General features: G+C 42.0%; 1 protein-coding gene across 1 annotated transcript; it reads right to left on the reverse strand.

Moving 5' to 3' along the window:
- Window positions 1–9014: 9014 nt before the first annotated feature.
- Window positions 9015–17463, reverse strand: LOC141082465 (uncharacterized). The gene is made up of 7 exons (XM_073566406.1): window positions 17446–17463; window positions 16160–16309; window positions 15851–16030; window positions 15645–15768; window positions 15464–15561; window positions 15175–15265; window positions 9015–10827 (listed from the first exon to the last, which is right to left on the reverse strand). Exons 1-7 carry the CDS (start codon window positions 17461–17463, stop codon window positions 9227–9229), a joined length of 2262 nt encoding a protein of 753 aa, XP_073422507.1. The 3' UTR covers window positions 9015–9226.
- Window positions 17464–20442: the final 2979 nt, after the last annotated feature.

The following is a 20442-nucleotide window of genomic DNA, read 5'->3' on the forward strand; positions in this document are numbered from 1 at the left end:
AAATGGCACATAGTACAAAAGAAGACAGACTTAGACAATTAGTATTGTTTACAACTGGAGAAGACATGCCTACAGTTGATATTTTAGGGAGTTTACAAACAAATATTTCTGAAGACCCATTCTCTTTTTTGGTAAAGTTTGAACAGGCCTATAGGATGGTAATGGATCTCGGGCCTCACGAAGAGCCGGCATCCATGATCAAATTTTTTGTAAAGAAGTTCAAGTACTTAGATCCTGCCTCAGTGCAATTGGCTAACACTCAGCCATCATTGCAAGAAGCAACAGTTTTTATTGACAGAATAAGGAGATCCATGAAACAAAATCAGGTCAAGGCTAAAATAGCGGTAGTTCATGAGAAGGAAGACAGTCAACTGAAACCTAGAGCCACAGTATTCTCCAAGAGCAGGGATTACATTGAGCATAGAGGTAAAAATACTACACAAAGGAACAATATCCATTGTTATTTTTGTGGTATACCTGGACACTTGAAGTGGCAGTGCAGGAAATTTTTGAGAGCAGAATCAGAGATGGGTACACAAGGAACAGGTAAGCTTGGAAGGGAAAACGGACTCATGCCAAAATCATACACCACACCTTCCGCACCTGCATTACAATCATCTGCACCTGCTCATACTGCCAACAGACAAACACAGTCACCATATGCACCATTAATCAGACAGATCAGAGAGATGACAGTGAAGGAGACAGAGTCAAGGGATAGAATTCCAAGGTCTTTTAAAAAGGACACTGGTCTTCTCCCATCTCCTTCATCTTTCTGACAATCACAGACTATTCCTGAACCACATCCATTGGAATTTGTGACTCGAGTTACATTGGATGACTGTGGAAGACCATTTATCAAAGTAAGTTTAGCAGGCCAGAATGTTGTATTTCTCATTGACACAGGAGCTCAGTTAAGTGTTACAAACCTTGATTTGAAGCTAAACCCAGATTCACCAGTTTGTACAATTGTCGGTTTCAGTGGAAAAGGTGGAACTAAAGCAACCTTAGTTCCCAATGTGATTTTGGAAATACCTAGTTCTTTCAAAACAGAAACTGACATCTGGTATTGTCGTGATTCTGAAAATATACTTGGCACAGATTTTATGCAGAAATTCGGATGGGTAGTTGACCTAGGAAATCAAGTGATCTGGAAAGATTCCAATGGTTGTAAACCGGTAGTCATTGATCCTAATGATTATAGCCATGTTGGAAGTATTTGCTTGAATGATGTGGTGTCATCTGACCATTTGTGGCCTGACACTAATGATGACAAGGTATTGACAGAAATTGTACAGCTTTTTCCTTCTCTTTGGGCTCAGTTCAGGAATCAGGTTGGAACAATGAAAGACGTTATCGTGAATGTGGAGGGGCGTGATCCCCCGCCACAGCGTCAGTATAAATTGCCTCCAGAATCAATTGACTCTATGTCAAAGATCATACAGGAATTGTTAGATCAAGGTGTTATCCGAAAGGCTAATTCTGTAAGTAACAATCCTTTGTGGTGTGTTTTGAAATCTGATGGTTCTTATCGAATGATATTGGATTTACGGATGTTCAATAAGCATACACCCAATGTCGCACCAATTGTGGCAGATACTCATGACATGATGGCAAGGTTAAATGCAAAGGCCAAATACTTTTCTGTACTGGACATTAGCAATGGTTTTTTCAGTATACCTCTTGAAAAGAGCTGTCAGTATAAGTTTGCATTTACTTTCTTGGACGAGCAATATCTGTTTTGCAGGTTACCTCAAGGAGCACATTTGTCACCTAGTGTTTTTCATCAGGCATTGGCAAAGGTATTATCCAGATTTTCGAGGCCTGATTGCATTCTGCAATATGTGGATGATATTTTATTGTCTACAGAGGATAAAGAGACACATGTTTCTCTTCTGACAGAATTGTTTGAGTTGCTGCATGATGCAGGGTTGAAATTGAACACCAAAAAGGTCAAATTGATGCAGACTGAGGTCAGATTTTTAGGGGTGCTGTTGAGTCCAGGAAAAAGGCAGCCACTGCAGGAAAGAATTGAGGCAATTGCTTCCCTACCAATTCCGACATCACACAAGGCATTAAGACATTTTTTAGGTCTTATGAATTATTCAAGGGATTTCATTGAGAATTTTGCAGATAAGGCCAGATCTTTATATGATCTTTTGAAAGGTGAAAACAGTGATTACTTTGGTCCTTGGGGTGATGAACAGCAAACCTCATTTGAACAATTGAAAATGAATTTACAAAATGCACCTGCTTTGTCCACAGTAGATCCTTCGGCTCCATTTGCTTTGCAAGTGCATACATCAGGAACATCTGTTTCTGCTGTATTGCTGCAATTACAGGGAGAAGAGTGGAGAATTTTGGGCTATTTTTCAAAACTTCTCTCACCTGCTGAAAAAGGTTTTGAGACCTGTGCAAGACACTTGGTAGGTGTGTACTTTGCAGTCAAAGCAACCGAACATATTGTCGGGTTCAACAAAATCATTTTGCAAACTCCTCATTCTACACTAAAACTTCTCTTTGAGAATAATATCCCAGGTGTGTCACATCAGAGATTTGCTCATTGGTTATTGTCATTGTCTCCCAAACAAATAGAGGTAGATTACAAGGCCAAATATGTTCTTCCTCAGCTGATGCAATATGAAGGACAAACTCATGATTGTCTACAGTCTTTTCAGGATCCAAGTCCATCACTTTTCAGACGGAAAGCAGAGGTAACAGACGAACCAATTTTTGTAGATGGTTCCAGATTCTATTCAGATGGGCACTATTATTCAGGATATGCCATTTTTTATCCCAACAGAGGACAGGTTGTGAAGCACAAATTACCGAGTCATTTTTCAGCTCAAAGAGCAGAGCTAGAAGCAGTAAAAATGGTACTACAGCTGAATGAAGCAGATGATCAGTGTCCCATTGTGATCTACAGTGATAGCTCTTATGTTGTAAGATCACTGACAGATTACTTGTCAGTTTGGGAAAAAAGAGGTTATGTAGATTCATCTAATAAGACTCTTGTTCACAGTGACACACTGAAGACAATTTTCAGGATAGCATCAAAAAACCCTAATGGTTTTGCTATTGTCAAGGTTCCGGCCCATAAAAAATCTGATGATGAATTATCTGTTGGAAATGCAACCGCAGATATGCTAGCCAAAGAGGCAGCCCTGACAGGAGAAGAGGTGTTTGAACCTGAACCTCTCGAGGTTTCAGCAGTTCAAAGAACAGACACGTATATCCCTTCTTTTGCGGAAGAACAAGAAAAAGACTCATCTCTTGTTGCTTCCCGGGTTGATCCAAAACCTCCCTTTGTTTGTGAAAACGGGGTTTTGTGTCATGACTTAAACGGGGAGTTGCGTCCTGTTGTCCCAAGACATCTACAGGTTGAGTTCACAAAATACAATCATGAAAGTTTGGGTCATTTGGGCCAACAAAAATTGTTAGGCATTCTCAGAGAGAAATTTTACTGGGAAAAGATGGAAGAGACAGTGCAAAGTGTTGTTCAATCATGTCTCATTTGTGCCCAAATTAATCCAAGACCAAAAGGACAGAAACCGCCACTACTCCGAATCGCACCTGCAGATGGTCCATGGTCTACGTTACAAATCGACTACATTGGACCGTTACCATCAGGTAAAAATGGTCTCAGGTATGCATTGGTTGTGGTAGATGTTTTTTCTAAGTGGGTTGAAATTTTACCTGTCAGGAAAGATGATGCTTTGTCTACAGCTAGAGCATTAGTTAATCATGTCTTTTGTACTTGGGGGATCCCAAGAATGATCACCTCTGATCGAGGAAGTCACTTTACAGGAAAAATCATGCAAGCCGTTTGTGCTATTCTAGGGGTACGACAACAGTTTCATGTACCCTACCATCCACAGTCTGCTGGTATTGTGGAAAGGATGAATAGAACAATAAAATCCAGAATTGCCAAGATGTTATTGGACAAAGGCAATACTTGGGTTGATGCAGTACCTTTTGTACTGTTGAGTGTAAGAGGAACAACCTCTGCCACAACTCAGTTTACTCCTTTTGAACTGATGACAGGAAGAAAAATGCCATTGATTTTTCCTCATGAACCATTTTTGTCTACACCACAAAAAGATGCTGTTGCAAGGTCCAAATGGTTGCAATTGTTGCAGGAAAATTTGAAAATGATTCTTCCACATGCTGCATCAAGAATGCAGAGAATGGAGCCACCATATGTATCCAAATTCAAGAAAGGGGCTCTAGTGATGATTAAAACTTTCAGGAAGAATGGACCTTGGGAAAGTAATTGGGAAGGTCCCTTTGAAATTATCGAAACCATGGGACAAGTGATGATTCTGGTGCAACGAGCATCTAAGGTGGTTAAAAATACCCGCAGACAACAAAAATTGTGGGTACATGTTGATCAATGCAAACTGTATATTGCAAAATAATGATACTGCATTTCTTTTAGGAAGAAATGGATTCCAATAAGAACTGGAATACGAAACTCCACGTCCTTGATGGAAGGGATTCAACACCAATCCTTCAGGAGAAAAAGACATTTCCCAGGAAAAGCTACTATCTGATGGGAATCACATTTCTGCTGTTTTGTACTGTTTCAATTGTGATCTACGCTGAAGATATTTCACACCATGGAACAAATACTAGTGAAGTGAAGGAACTTTTCAAAGGAACTTTACATCCAAGGAAACCAAGAGGAACGAATCTACAAAGCTTAATAGATGAGGACATACCGGACGATTCAGTAGATATTACTGGAAACATTTGCATGGGTTTTGGTGCAAAATGCTGTATTGAGCTACACTTCATACATGACACTGACATAATATTACATGCAGCCACAGGACCTAAGACGAAGTTCACACAGTTACAAGGAGATTATATACACAATAATAAGACAGGCACATGGGAATGTAGTCCTACAGATGTGTTATTCTGGAATATAGAGATAAGAGGTGAAGAGAGAGCTGTGTGGTCAGGCGACATTACAAATGATATGATCGCAAAAGGGAAAGTTGAAACATCCAAAACAGATGCTTTGTTAAAGACACAACTTTTTGGGAAAGTTTTAGATCCTTCATTTCTTTCTATTACAGAAGGAGACGAGGATTGGGTAAAAACATGGAATTTTCAGATAACCAGAGAACCAGTACAAGTACAGGTATCTGTAGTTTTTACAGTTTCAAATACTATAGCTCCAGAAGTAAGGGTTACACCACAAGCAGTATATAGTCAAGAAAATATGTCTCCTTTATTACTAAAATGCAGCACGAGGTTAGAGCTACCTTCAGAATCTTTGTTAATATGGACCAAAGATAAATCATTTTTGGGAAGTTTTTCAAATGGTCCAACAAATGTTATACACAGAGGTCAATCCGGTAACGTGAGATGGTTAAATAAGGATTTTATTTTTTCTGTAGATAATCCATCTCCTAAGGATTCTGGACTTTACCAATGTTGCATTTTAACGAAATATAACTACAAACAATGTAGAGATGTAAAGGTAAATATATGGTCAGCAGTAGATAATGTATGCACACAGACAAGATTTCAACCATCTACTCCTTTTCAGATCAATCAGTTCCAAACTAAACCTCTGTTACGAGATGGAGTGTTTCTGACCATGGTATGGACTTTTAACATGTCTAACTGGAAAATCTCTTCTAGATATCCCCAGTGTCAGTCACATCTCACTAACATGGAGATGGGAATAGAACAATGGTTTGGGAAAAGAACTTCAACACAGGTTAGAAGTAAGAGGGGAGTGTTAGAAGGTATTTTGGGGGGATTAGGAACAGTGGGAAGTTTAATTAACACTATGGACATTCATACACTTAAATCAGATCTGGAAAATATTGGGTATATTGGAGGAAAAGGGGTAAAGATTCAGAAAAGCTTGAATCAAGTCCTTGAAAAGATGGTTTTGAACACTGCTACTGTATTGGGATCTTCTGTATCACATCTTCAAGATGCTACTTTAGCTTTAATGGAAAGTGAACAGGAATCTCAAGTGGCCAAAACATGTCTAGAAATTCAGATTGAATATTCCACCAATCTGACAATGATTGCACAAGCCTTACAAAGTGGAATTACCCCTTTAGGGCTAATAAGAAATTTGCCCATAGAATATAACTTTGCGTTAAACCATACAGATTTGTGGGTAAATAAGTGGTTAGGATGTGAACAGAACATTTGTGTAGGAACATCATTGATCCCAGTGTCAGGAAGAGAAGAAACCCTGGTTCCTATAGGTGTTCTGGGACTTCCTGTCAGTCCTACACAATTGTTATATTATCAATTACAGTACACAGATTTTGCATTTGATGGTACAAACACTGAACAATTAGACACTTCATCATGCTTAAATTTTGTTTCCAAGGTAATGTGTCTACCTGGACAGGATAAAGTCATTTATCATTCATGTTTCCATAATCATACTTCTTGTTATGCCAGAGTTGAGAATGTCCACACGATACATGACTTGGTGACACCAGTAAGCGCTAACAAAACTTGTTTCCAAGTCATGTCAGGAAAAGAAGCAGTTTCTGCATTCTTCTCATCTTGTGTACATGTCGAAAATCTGACAATGGGTTTATATTGTATTGAGGGAAATGTTAAAACTCTCACAAAGAGGGAAGGAAGTATTAATATTACGTCAATAGGCTCAAGACGTCTGAAAATCCTTCCGATCCAGTTCAATTTGTCACAAGTCAATAAATTTCCTTGGGATTTGTGGACAAATGAAATAAAGAAAGACAAGGGTTTATTAAATCTGCTGACAAAACAATTAAAAGAAGCTGAAATTGTATTTAGACATGAACAAGGTAATCTAAATGATATTGAACATGAATGGACGAGTATGTCAGGCTCATCTTGGTGGAGAAATTTAGGAAAATCTGTAACTAGTTGGTCACAGTCTTCAGCGAAAATGGCAGCAGGAAATGTATTGTCTAATCCGATCGTTATTTTATTTATCATAGTTTTGCTGTGTATAATATATCAAATAATTATTATGTGTAAAATTAGGAGAATTTATAAGAATATAAAGATAGAAATGAAAAAGGAAGATGATATTTTAAGAGAGATGTTAAAACGAAAAAATATAACTCTCTGATCTAATTTTTGTTTTTACAATAGGTTTGAAAATTCAGATGACATTCAGGGCAGATGTGATACAAGGTTTTCAGAATAAAGAATGAATGTGATACGAATGGTGAGAGAATGAGTTAGGATTGATTATGATATGTCTCAAATCATAATCAGGGGGGACTGTAAAATATCAGTATTTCTATAATAAAAAATATATGGATTAATTCTCTCATACAGAATATAGTTAACAGGCTTTGCTTACTTTAGAGAAGTGACTGACTTATTCTGAGTGCCTTGGCTCACACAGCTGTCTCTCTTGTCAAATGTATAGGTCAAAATAGTCAAAGCTGTCAAAATGTGACTATTTAGAGATAATGAATGGTTCTAAAGATCTCAGACTTTAGGCTTAAATATCTCAGACTAAGGTAATGCATAAATAACTGTATGCATATTGTTAAAATAACTACGGTTCACTTAATATGGAAGAACTTATGAACATAGTGGCAAGCCACCATATGTGGTTGTAGTTTATAGGTCAGAATAGTATATAAAGCCGGCCTAACTCTTGTTCAGGAGATCTCATATCCCTTGAGACTCTCGAACACCCGGACAGCTGCTCAAGACTATATGTAAGAACAATGCTCGTTTTCTCTTCAAATAATTACTGCATGTCATGAACTTACTTTTCTTCATTTTTGTAATCACTTTTTGAAATGAACAATTAAAAACAAGATTTATTTTATCCTCAATTCAACATTGCCTTTACTTTTGATTCTCAACCGTGCAAGAAAATATATATATATATATATTTTTCTACAATCAGCAAACATCACTAGTGATCAAGGATAAGCGCACAATAAAAGTCAATATTACCGGCTTACACAAGCAAAAGTCTGTTTTCTTGACCAACCAGAAATCAGCACTTAAATTTAAAGCCAACATACAGATAACATTCTATTATTTTTCGTTTGCTAAAAATAGTCGTCTGGTTAATTAAGATACAATGCTGTATGTCTTCACAATGCCAAAAGTAAAAAAAAATGTTTTTAAAAATACTAAAATATAAAAGTTCAAATCACCCCCCTTTCGCCCCTTTCAAAATAAAACAATAAAAAATCAAACATACACATATTTGTTATAGCCGGATTCAGAATCGCCCGATCTATCAATATAAAAAAGAATTAACCCGATCGCTAAATGGCGTAACGAGAAAAAATGTCAAAACCCCAGAATTACTTTTCTTGGTCACCGCAACATTAAAATTCAGTAAAGGACGACCAAAAGATCGTATCTGCACCAAAATGGCATCCATTAAAAAAGTCAGCTTGACATGAAAAATAAGCCTTCACCCAACTTGAAATCATGAAAAATGGAGAAGCGACGGATATCGGAAAATGGCGCAATTCTTTTATACTTTACCTAATAAAGAGGAGTTATTTTTACTGATACAGTGGGTATGGAAAGTATTCAGACCGCTTTAAATTTTTCACTCTTTGTTTCATTGCAGCCATTTGGTAAATTCAAATTCATACTATCTATTCCTGACACTGGAGGGGCTTATAACCTTCCGAAGTATATAGTTTGAGGTCTGGGATCTGCCAATATGTGGCTAGTTTTCTGACTGTTCTGAATAACATGATACATGATTATAGTTTTTTTTTTCGCTTAGTCTCGCTTGAATATAGGTCAATATTAAATAGTCTCTTGATGAGTCGCCTTTGGTGAGGACGATGAAACCCGCAGAAATGAGAGGCTTGGAGAGTGAGTGTGTAAACCTCACCTCACCCTATATACTGAGATGTGGGGTATATGTTTTTTCTATTAGTCACCTTCTGACTAATCTTCAGGGGGTGAATTATGGGTATAGCTTTATATTTGGAATTAATAAAGTTTAGTTTTATCCTTTTGTCAGCAAACATGAGGAATGACAAGAGACAACCCATTTAAGAACATTTAATTTTGGTTAAAACTATTCCAACATTATGAATATAAAAAAAGGCTTCTCCCCTATGTGACATCTCTGATGTTTATTAACAGTTGATTTCCAAGTAAAATATTTCCTACATTAAGAAAATGAAAATGGCTTCTCCTCTGTGTGACTGCTCTGATGGCGATCAAGAAGCGCTTCCTGGTTAAAAAATTTCCCACATTAACAGGAATTCTCCTGTATGTGGGTTCTCTGGTGCTTAACACAATTTGATTTCCTTGTAAAACATTTCCCACATTCTGAACATGAAAAAGGCTTCTCCCCTGTATGAGTTCTATGGTGTTCATCAAGACTCCCTTTCTGGTTAAAACATTTCCCACATTCTAAACATGAAAAAGGCTTCTCTCCTGTGTGAGTTCTCTGGTGTTTAACACAATCTGATTTACTGTTAAAACATTTCCCACATTCTAAACATGAAAAAGGCTTCTCTCCTGTGTGAGTTCTCTGGTGCTTAACACAAGCTGATTTACTGATAAAACATTTCCCACATTCTGAACATGAAACAGGCTTCTCCCCTGTGTGAGTTTTATGGTGTTCATCAAGATTCCTTTTAAGTTTAAAACATTTCCCACATTCTGAACATGAAAAAGGCTTCTCTCCTGTGTGGATTCTATGGTGCTTAGCACAAGCTGATTTACTGATAAAACATTTCCCACATTCTGAACATGAAACAGGCTTCTCTCCTGTGTGGATTCTATGGTGCTTAGCACAGGCTGATTTACTGCTAAAACATTTCCCACATTCTGAACATGAAACAGGCTTCATCCCTGTGTGAGTTCTATGGTGTTCATCAAGATTCCTTTTAAGGTTAAAACATTTCCCACATTCTGAACATGAAAAAGGCTTCTCCCCTGTGTGAGTTCTCTGGTGCTTAACACAAACTGATTTATTGATAAAACATTTCCCACATTCTGAACATGAAAAAGGCTTCTCTCCTGTGTGAGTTCTCTGGTGCATAACACAATCTGATTTAGTGTTAAAACATTTCCCACATTCTAAACATGAAAAAGGCTTCTCTCCTGTGTGAGTTCTCTGGTGCGTAACACATTCTGATTTAGTGTTAAAACATTTCCCACATTCTGAACAGGAAAAAGGCTTCTCCCCTGTGTGAGTTCTTTGGTGGGTAACAAAATGTGATTTATGTGCAAAACATTTCCCACATTCAGAACAGGAAAAAGGCTTCTCCCCTGTGTGAGTTCTTTGGTGGGTAACAAAATGTGATTTATGTGCAAAACATTTCCCACATTCTAAACATGAAAAAGGCTTCTCTCCTGTGTGGATTCTCTGGTGCTTAACACAAACTGATTTATTGATAAAACATTTCCCACATTCTGAACATGAAACAGGCTTCTCCCCTGTGTGAGTTCTATGGTGTTCATTAAGATTCCCTTTATGATTAAAACATTTCCCACATTCTGAACATGAAAAAGGCTTCTCCCCTGTGTGAATTCTCTGGTGAGTAACAAAATCTGATTTCCGTGTAAAATATTTACCACATTCTGAACATGAAAATGACTTCTTTGCTTTAGGAGCAGTTTGTTTTTTAATGCCTCTTTTGTGACTTTGATTTTCCTTAGTAGTCAGTAAAGAATCAGAAGATGGGACATGTTTCATAGGTTCAGATGACAGATCTTTGCTGTGAATGGATGATGATGTGTCTGGAGTAACGGCATTCATTTCAGGTGTATCTTGTAGGATATCAAGATCATCAGATTTAAAAATTGAAGATGTCAGCTGTCCCTCTGATCTCCTGGTACAGTCATCTAACATAATAAACAATTTTTTTAAATAAAATATCCTTGAGGTTTATATTTTTCAACACTTCTACTTAAAAAATGGCAAGCTATGTAAAAAACTTTATTTACCAAGACAATGACAGTTCACAGTCTAATTGAAAACCATGTTGGATGAGCCAGTAGTGTGCGGTGTTCAACTGTTTGTTCATTCTGCCTCCCAAATGTATATATATAATTGCCTTAAATTGTCTGTCATCCACTTCCATCTGGATGTCCCCGAATCCCACAATCCACTGCGCCGCACCGGAAGTACGCCGACCGCTATTTTGGTACACCCAAGTGATGCCGCTCAGATCCAGGACGCAGCTGCGATCCCGAATACCCCTGGGATCCCAGCTGCCGCTTATATCCAGGCTGCCACTGTGATCCCTACCGGCGCTGGGATCCCGACCGCTACTCGGATCCCGGCCACCGCTCGGATCCCGGCCATCACTGCGATCATGAGGCTGTTAAAGGGGTGTAACGAGGGGGTATAAAGAGAGGGGTGTAATAAAGGGGGTATAATGAGAGGGTGTAATGAGGGGGGAGTAATGAGAGGGATGCCACCGCCAGACCCCCGCCAGGACCCACTGTCTGACTACATGCGCCGGATCCCACCGCTGCCTCCCCACCCACCTCCATGCAGTCACAGTCACCAGGAAAGACTGCGACTTGAGGCCTGTGCTGGAGATTGGGTGCGGCCACCCTCTGGAAGCGCCGCACACCATCTCCAGCACAGATCGCAAAACAAAGTCTTTCCTGCCAGTTGTGACTGCATGGAAGTGGGTGGGCCGCCACCCCCAGCACCACAAAGCTGCCCCCATCGTGATGTTACTGCCCTCCCGATGCGATAGCATCGGGCACACATCTAGTATCAAATATAAAGAAACCAATCAATGTTATGTAGGCGAAAATAACACCAATTCTCATCTCACAAAAAACAAGTCCTCACTCAGGTCCATCATCTGTCAATGGAAAAACAGAGGTTCCCGCACTATTAGTGGCTCAAAGGCTGCTGAAAAGCAACAAGGTTTCCATAAACCAATCCAGCAAAATCCGCTCTCACTTCTGAGTCTTGCAGTGTGCGCAAACAACATATAGGCTGCGTGCACACGTTGCAGATTTTGCCGCGGATTTTTCCGCACAAAATCCACAGTTCTTGGGAGAAAACTCAGTTGCGTCTTTGATGCCTTTTTGCTGCGGTTTTTCAGGCGGATTTGTATGCGTTTTTGTAAGCTAAATAAAGATATCTTATTTAACAAAAAAAAAAGATTTGTGATGTCATTTCTGTCCAACCTCCTCATTTACATTTGTCCAACCCACACTCCATAACACACAGATACATAGATAATAGATAGAAGGATAAATAGATAGAAGGATAAATAAATAGAGAAATAGATAGATAGCTATAGGATAGATAGATAATAGATAGATAGATAGATAGAAGGATAGATAGATAGAAGGATAGATAGATAGATAATAGATAGATGGTGGCTTTTGTCCTCAACAGGATAAAATTTAGACTTAGCAGGTACGTTCAGGTGAAACCATTCATCTGTTTCTTCAGTATTTTCTGTGTTGGTTGGAGGGTTGGATTTATTTTCCTTAATAAAGAAATGTCTTTTAAGGTTTAATTTCCTTATGAAAATTTGTAAATCTAAAAATAAATTAAAATCCTTAGGTTTGTTGGAGAGACAGAAGGACAATCCTCTAGATAGGAGGGATTCCTCACTTTCAGAGAGTTTGTAGTCAGAAAGATTACAACTATTAGAAGTTAATTCATTAGCGATGGAGGGGTTAAGGTGGTATTTTTCCTCTTTTTCTCCCTCCCCTAGTTCCTCTGTAGTGCTTTTTCTTTTTACGGTTTTGGGTACAAAAAATTGGTTCAGTTGGGAGTTTTTTATTGCCCGGGGTAAAAGAGGAACCGTCCCGGATTTAGAGGCATCTGAATGATCCACTACAATAGTGTCATTGGTGGGGCTGGTGGAGTGGAGGTATCAGGGTCGTCAGGACCTAATGAGATAGTGGTTAGTGAAGGTACCAACATGCTTGGAGTGGTATCATGAATGGATAACTCAAGAAGTGAAAGAGGGAGAGAACTGGACAGATCCGAATTAGAGTTGGCTCCTTTGGTCCCAGATTTATTATTACCTCTCAGTGTCTTCGGGGCAGCAGTGGTTTTATCTTTAAATTAGATTAATTTGTAATTTAATCTTTTCTAGATGTTTCCTGGCTTCGGATAGTGTTTGAGAATGATTTGGTACAATATTTGTGGTATGTCCTGATGAAGGGGTCACCTGAACCCCCCAAACACGTAGAAGAAACCACGTTAACACCTCTACAATTTCTGGAATTCTTCTTGCGGCAGCGCGGGGATGATCCTTCCTTCCAATCTAAGTGTATAAGCACTGACAGTGTAGCAGGCATAGCCCGATGGGACTTGTAGTACACACAGCCCCGCAGACCGCCCAATGACCCCCGCACAGCCCCGACATATGCCTAATGACCCCCGCACAGCCCGGCAGACCGCCCAATGACCCCCGCACAGCCACGGCGTATGCCTAATGACCCACGCACAGCCCAGCAGACCGCCCGATGACCCCCGCACAGCCCCGGCATATGCCTAATGACCCCCGCACAGCCCGGCATATGCCTAATGACCCCCGCACAGCCCCGGCATATGCCTAATGACCCCCGCACAGCCCAGCAGACCGCCTGATGACCCCCGCACAGCCCGGCAGACCGCCCAATGACCCCCGCACAGCCCCGGCATATGCCTAATGACCCCTGCACAGCCCAGCAGACCGCCCAATGACCCCCGCACAGCCCCGACATATGCCTAATGACCCCCGCACAGCCCGGCATATGCCTAATGACCCCCGCACAGCCCCGCAGACCGCCCAATGACCCCCGCACAGCCCCGGCATATGCCTAATGACCCCCGCACAGCCCGGCAGACCGCCCAATGACCCCCGCACAGCCCCGACATATGCCTAATGACCCCTGCACAGCCCGGCAGACCGCCCAATGACCCCCGCACAGCCCCGACATATGCCTAATGACCCCCGCACAGCCCGGCAGACCGCGCAATGACCCCCACACAGCCACGGCGTATACCTAATGACCCACGCACAGCCCAGCAGACCGCCCGATGACCCCCGCACAGCCCCGACATATGCCTAATGACCCCCGCACAGCCCCGGCATGTGCCTAATGACCCCCGCACAGCCCCGCAGACCGCCCAATGACCCCCGCACAGCCCCGACATATGCCTAATGACCCCCACACAGCCCCGGCATATGCCTAATGACCCACACACAGCCCAGCAGACCGCCCGATGACCCCCGCACAGCCCCGACATATGCCTAATGACCCCCGCACAGCCCTGACATATGCCTAATGACCTTCGCACAGCCCGGCAGACCGCCTGATGACCCCCGCACACACAGGCCCATACACGCACACAGTCACCGCCCACACACATACACAAGCAGACAGTCTCCGCCGACACGCCGCCCCCACTCTTCCCCCCCCTCCCGATCTGCAGCGTTTCATCCACAGCAAAAACGCAGATATTTTTTAGATCTGCGGTTTTGCTCCGGATATGCCCGACTTAATGCAAGTCAATGGGTGCAGAAACGCTGCAGATCCGCACAAAGAATTGACATGAACCCGCAGCGTTTCCACGCAGATTTTTCTGCAGCATGTGCACAGCGTTTTTCAATTTACATTCACTTTCATGGTACTGTACAACGCAGCTAACCTTATATAAGTCAGTTCAGATATGGTGTACCAAGATGGCGTCTGTGTCTTCAGACAACACCTTGGAAGGAATCCTTGGAATGCAGAAGCTGAGATACTGGATACCATATATGGAAGTGAAGCTGAAATGGACCTATCATAGACTGACACTGGCTACTCAGAAGATGGTGTGACACCCATTTCCCGTCTCTTTGTCTTGAGAATAAACTTCAGTTGTGTGCAAGCCTTTGCTGAGAAAGGAGTAGACATCTAACTCTGTGTTCGGTGTGACTCTTTAAGCGCGCACTCGGCCTATATTGGGTTAGGTACAAGTAATCATATAGATCTCTCTTTAAGGGATCACCCTCACACTAATACCAGGGGGTAGGTGGATCCTCCAGGTTTTAAGTTCTATAGAAAAGGGCTTTCACTGCCCAAAGTCATTTGAACAGTTTTGGGTGGAGGAGAATGTTGTGGTCTAGAGGCAAAATGGTGATCATGGTAATACGGCCGGACTACACCACCGATAAAGCAGCCACAGCCGGTGACTGAGAGGAATCTGTGACTTCTCTGCATTCAGTGGTTGCTACTCACCTGGGTAGTCATATGTGGGAATCTTCTCTTTACACCACTCATCATCTCTCACATATGTCTCTGTAGTATTAATATGGGTCAGATCTTCACCCTGAAACAAATATTGTAAAAGTCACCGACAGATGGAGAAGTCCCATCTATGATCAGCTCTAATCCTGCCATCTCCACCGTTCTCATCACACAAGTATAAAACATATAATAATGGTGGATAAAACAAGACTGAGCACAAGACCTTCACAGCCGTCTACACATCATAGGGGAGATCTCCTGACACCTTCTCTCCATCTACCTGATGATCCTGAAGAGCACTGGGATCTTCTTGGTTACAGTCCTGTGGAAGAAGAGGACGGGGACATCTCTCTGGTGTTGTCCTCTTACTGGATAGATCTGGAGGAAACACATACAGGGACTGAATTCATTCTCTACATACAGATAATTATAGGCCGTGTGTATTTAGTCCTGTCTATTACCTGGTGATGTGAGGGGCTGGGGAACCTCCATTATGACGTCCTTGTACAGATCTCTGTGTCCTTCCAAATACTCCCACTCCTCCATGGAGAAATAGACAGCGACATCCTGACACCTTATAGGAACCTGACACATACAATGATACCGTCATCCCCCGATCCCTTCATAGTGTTACTGTATAATGTCCCAGCATTCCCAGCAGTGTCACCTCTCCAGTCAGCAGCTCAATCATCTTGTAGATGAGTTCTAGGATCTTCTGGTCATTGATGTCCTCATGGATCAGGGGGTGAGGTGGAGGCCCCGTGATTGAGTTCAGGGGTCTTCCACATCCCTCAGACACAGGGTCCTTACAGTGATCACTAGAGGTCTTCTTCACCACTGTGTAATCCTGGTTATGGAGAGACACATTAATAAATCTCACTACAGACATTTCCAGAGTCCTCACCTCTCCAGTTCTGTCCATCTGTTATTCCCATAGATAAGAATGATGTAATGTGACGTCATCAGAATCTCTCACCTCTCCAGTGAGACGGAAGAGGATCTCTAGTGTGAGGTGTAACATCCTCTCCGCCATCTTGTCTCTGTCCATATCCATCCTTGATGGGTAAATCAGGAAAATTCTCTTTTGTAGAAGATCTTCACTGAGAGGATCCGATATTGTAGAGACCTGAATGAGAAGAATATGATCCGATGTAACATCATAAGAATCCTGTGTAATAATACAATGACAGCAGCAATCTGCAGAGTCGGGAGATATGACTCTGCCAAACATATATATATACACATACACACATATATACAGAATATATCTATATATATATAATTTCACCATCAAAGAAAGTAAGGACTGAAGCACTCACCGATCCATATTGAAAGTCCGTAGTTTATTTGTAGCAAAAGTTTAAAACTTCATGGCCGGGAGGCTGAAGAAAGGAGTGAGTAAACTCTGATGACGGCCTATCAGCGCTTCCACGGGTCAGCTATATATAACATATATATATATATCTATTTATATAATCGTCTAACTCTGTCTGTCTGTAACGGAAATCCCGTGTCGCTGATTGGTCGTGGCCGGCAGGCCGCAACCAATCAGCGACAGGCGCAGTGCGCAGGCGCAGTCCGGAATTTGAAGGACACACGCCACCGCTACCGTCGGGAGACTCCTCTGGACCGTGGGTACCATAAACCTGTAAAAATAGAATTAAAGCAAAAAATAGTGATATACTCACCCTCCGACGGCCCCCGGAGCTCTCCCGCCTCTAACCACGCAGCCGGCATCTTCCGTTCCCAGTAATGCTTTGCGAGAAAGACCGCTGATGACGTCGCAATCTCGCAAGCATCGCGCTCTCGAGAGTGACGTCATCTCCGGTAATTCGCGCTAAGCATAACTGGGAACGGAAGATGCCGGGAGCGTGGAGAGGAAAGAAAGAGTCCGGGGACCGTCGGAAGGTGAGAATAACCTTTTTTTAATTTTTTTTTATTCTTTTTTACATGCTATCTTTTACTATTGATGCTGCATAGGCATCATCAATAGTAAAAATCCACACTTGCGGACAAAAAAGAATATTACTCCTTCTTATCCAAAATGAAGCGAACCACAATTATATTAAAAACATCTAACTTTATTAAACAAAACAGAGATAATTGTCTGCTGTTTTTTTCCCCTTTTGGGGTAGGTTATCAGGAAACAATGAATATGTAGCCAATTTTAAATGTCTTTATTTTGTTTAATAAAGTTACATGTTGGTAATATAATTGTGGTTCGCTTCATTTTGGATAAGAAGGAGTAATATTCTTTTTTACCCGCAAGTGTGGATTCATGTGTTGAAGTGCCTATTTAAATACTTGCAAAAAATTGTGGTTTCAATCAATAGTAAAAAGTTGATCACAATTGTCAAAAACACTATGCTTCACAAGTGTGACCAACCTGTCAATCACATTCCAAGCGATGCTTCAAATCGTTTGGTATGCGCTTGAATTCCGCGCGTGAAAAACGCATGTTTTCTGCGGCAAAACGCATGCGAATTTGGCCATATTCTAGAATACCCGATGCGTTAGAATTGGGCCACCATCTAGTATATATATATATTCGTCTAATTCTGTCTGTAACGGAAATCCCGCGTCGCTGATTGGTCGCACCCGGGGACGTCACTGAAGGTGGAGGAAGATGGCGCCGCAGCAGTCCTCCACAGGAACTTCACCAACGATGTGCCCTGCCTTAACTTGAGCAGAGGAGGGCGAAAAAACCCCGTTCGGCAAAGGGCAAGCATAAGGCAGGACGCAGATACTGTTCAGAAGGAAATCTCCACACCGGCCGAACATCGGGTAGCGGTGACGTCACCACAAAGGAAGAAGATGGCGCGTGCAGCAGGCAGAGAGGGAACCTTCACCAGCGGTGTGCCCAGGGAAAACAAGGTCAGATGAGGGTCCAGGCCCCCAGGTCTGCAAGGGGCAATCCCAAAGTCGATTCCAGAAGCCTTTCCAAAGCAATTTTCTACACCGCCCGAACATTCATTGCATTATTCTTAAATCTTCATAAATAAACTACATACATATTCTAGAATACCCGATGCGTTAGAATCGGGCCACCATCTAGTATAGTATAATTATATATATATATATATACACACATACATTATAGCAGAGTCATATCTCCCGACTCCGGAGATTGCATGCTGTCGTTGTAGGCCCAGACCAGATAGTATGGAGATGAATGAGGGAGACCAAAGTTAAAAAATAGACTTTCCTTCACTTAACAAGAACTTGATGAGAAGTATATACATCAGATGGCAGGCACAACACTTTTGCTGATTTAATAGCAGAATATAGCCGATCATGCACAGCACAAAAGCCGGTGTTTCCCAAGCTGTGTGAAGGTGCGGTAAACACCGGTGTAGCGCTTCTGATTGGCGGTAAAATCATCCCCGCCGGTCACAGAGCCGTGGTTCCCACGTTGTCAGAACACAGCATAACCGCTCAGCTGTGATTGGAGGTAAAAAGTTTACCTCCGGTCACTGGTGTCAGCTCTAATCCTGCCATCTCTACCGTTCTCATCACACAAGTATAAAACATATAATACTGGTGGATAAAACAAGACTGAGCACAAGACCTTCACAGCCGTCTACACATCATAGGGGAGATCTCCTGACACCTTCTCTCCATCTACCTGATGATCCTGAGGAGCACTGGGATCTTCTTGGTTACAGTCCTGTGGAAGAAGAGGACGGGGACATCTCTCTGGTGTTGTCCTCTTACTGGATAGATCTGGAGGAAACACATACAGGGACTGAATTCATTCTCTACATATATTATATGCGGTGTGTATTTAGTCCTGTCTATTACCTGGAGATGTGAGGGGCTGGGGAACCTCCATTATGACGTCCTTGTATAGATCTCTGTGTCCTTCTATATACTCCCACTCCTCCATGGAGAAATAGACAGCGACATCGTGACACCTTATAGGAACCTGACACACACAATGATACCGTCAATCCCCCCCGATCTCTTCATAGTGTTACTGTATAATGTCGGTCTGTCATTCCAAGGATGTCGTTCTAAGGATAACATCTGAAATATGCCTGAAAATGACTCCCTTGCTCTAGATGCTTCATTATTATTATTACTATGCTTCACTATTACTATCACTCTGACAATTGATCTGCTTCATCCACAGGTATGTGTTCTGGCTGCAATACCATCATCACCCATCTTTCCTGAACCACAATCACCCCTGTATCTGTCTGCTATCAATGGTATGTATCCCGGCTGCAATACCATCATCACCCCTGTATCTGTCTGCTATCAATGGTATGTATCCCGGCTGCAATACCATCATCATCCATCTTTCCTGAACCCCAATCACCCCCTGTATCTGTCTGCTATCACTGGTATGTGTTCAGGCTGCAATACCATCATCACCCAGCTTTCCTGAACCCCAATCACCCCTGTATCTGTCTGCTATCACTGGTATGTGTTCTGGCTGCAATACTATCTCCCTTTGCATTTCCTCTTGTGACTTTAATTAATCGTCTCCTGTGTCTGCATCCAGTCTCCCTGCTGCTCCTCCCTTTCTGATCACACCTGGGCCCTTTCATGTGCTGTTAAGTTAGTATAAATTCAGACTAAGAGGTCTGTCTGACCTCGGTCTGTTATTCCAAGGATGTCTTCTAAGGATAACATCTGAAATGAGCCTGAAGTGACCAGAAGGTATGACTAACTGCTGCATTAAGATGTACTAAATTTCTTTTGCCTTTTATATTACTCTCACCATGCTGACATACGCACTAACAGTTTTGGCTCCACTACTCCTCACTCTCCTTCGCTATCCGCAAACCCCATCACCCGCTAACCAAATAATAATCTCTCCTTCCCTCTTGCCTCCCCACCTGACCTCCTCTGCTGACCTGCTCCTTGACCTCAGAGCTCTCCTAATAAAATACAAAACAAGCCACCCACCCTCCTTCTCCCACATGCTCTCCCTCTCTCTGCTTCTCCTCACTGCTGGCGATATATCTCTCAACCCTGGACCCCCACAGCCCATACCTCCCATTATTACCCCCTTCTATCGTTCCCAAATCAACACAAACACCAGAAATCTTTCCCACCTCAAATCCATGCCCTTGACACCCACCACCCTGCTCCCACTCTTTGGATCACTCTGGAATGCCAGCTCCATCTGCAATAAACTCCATGTGATTCACGACCTCTTTACCTCTCGTAATTTTTCCTTCCTTGGCCTCACCGAAACATGGCTGACACCCTCCGACACTGCCTCCCCTGCTGTGCTAGGTTACGGCGGCC

This window comes from Dendrobates tinctorius, unplaced genomic scaffold (assembly GCF_039654945.1).
Source record: "Dendrobates tinctorius isolate UK_male_01 unplaced genomic scaffold, ASM3965494v1 ptg000017l, whole genome shotgun sequence".
Taxonomy (NCBI): Eukaryota; Metazoa; Chordata; class Amphibia; order Anura; family Dendrobatidae; genus Dendrobates; species Dendrobates tinctorius.

What these genes read in the sequence shown, in the direction of transcription:
- LOC141082465 (XM_073566406.1), bottom strand. An exon ending in CCAGCCCCTCACATCACCAG is followed by an intron (nt 15,562 to 15,644) that starts GTAATAGACAGG and finishes TGTTTCCTCCAG; the next exon opens with ATCTATCCAGTAAGAGGACA. An exon ending in TCCCACATATGACTACCCAG is followed by an intron (nt 10,828 to 15,174) that starts GTGAGTAGCAAC and finishes TTATTATGTTAG; the next exon opens with ATGACTGTACCAGGAGATCA.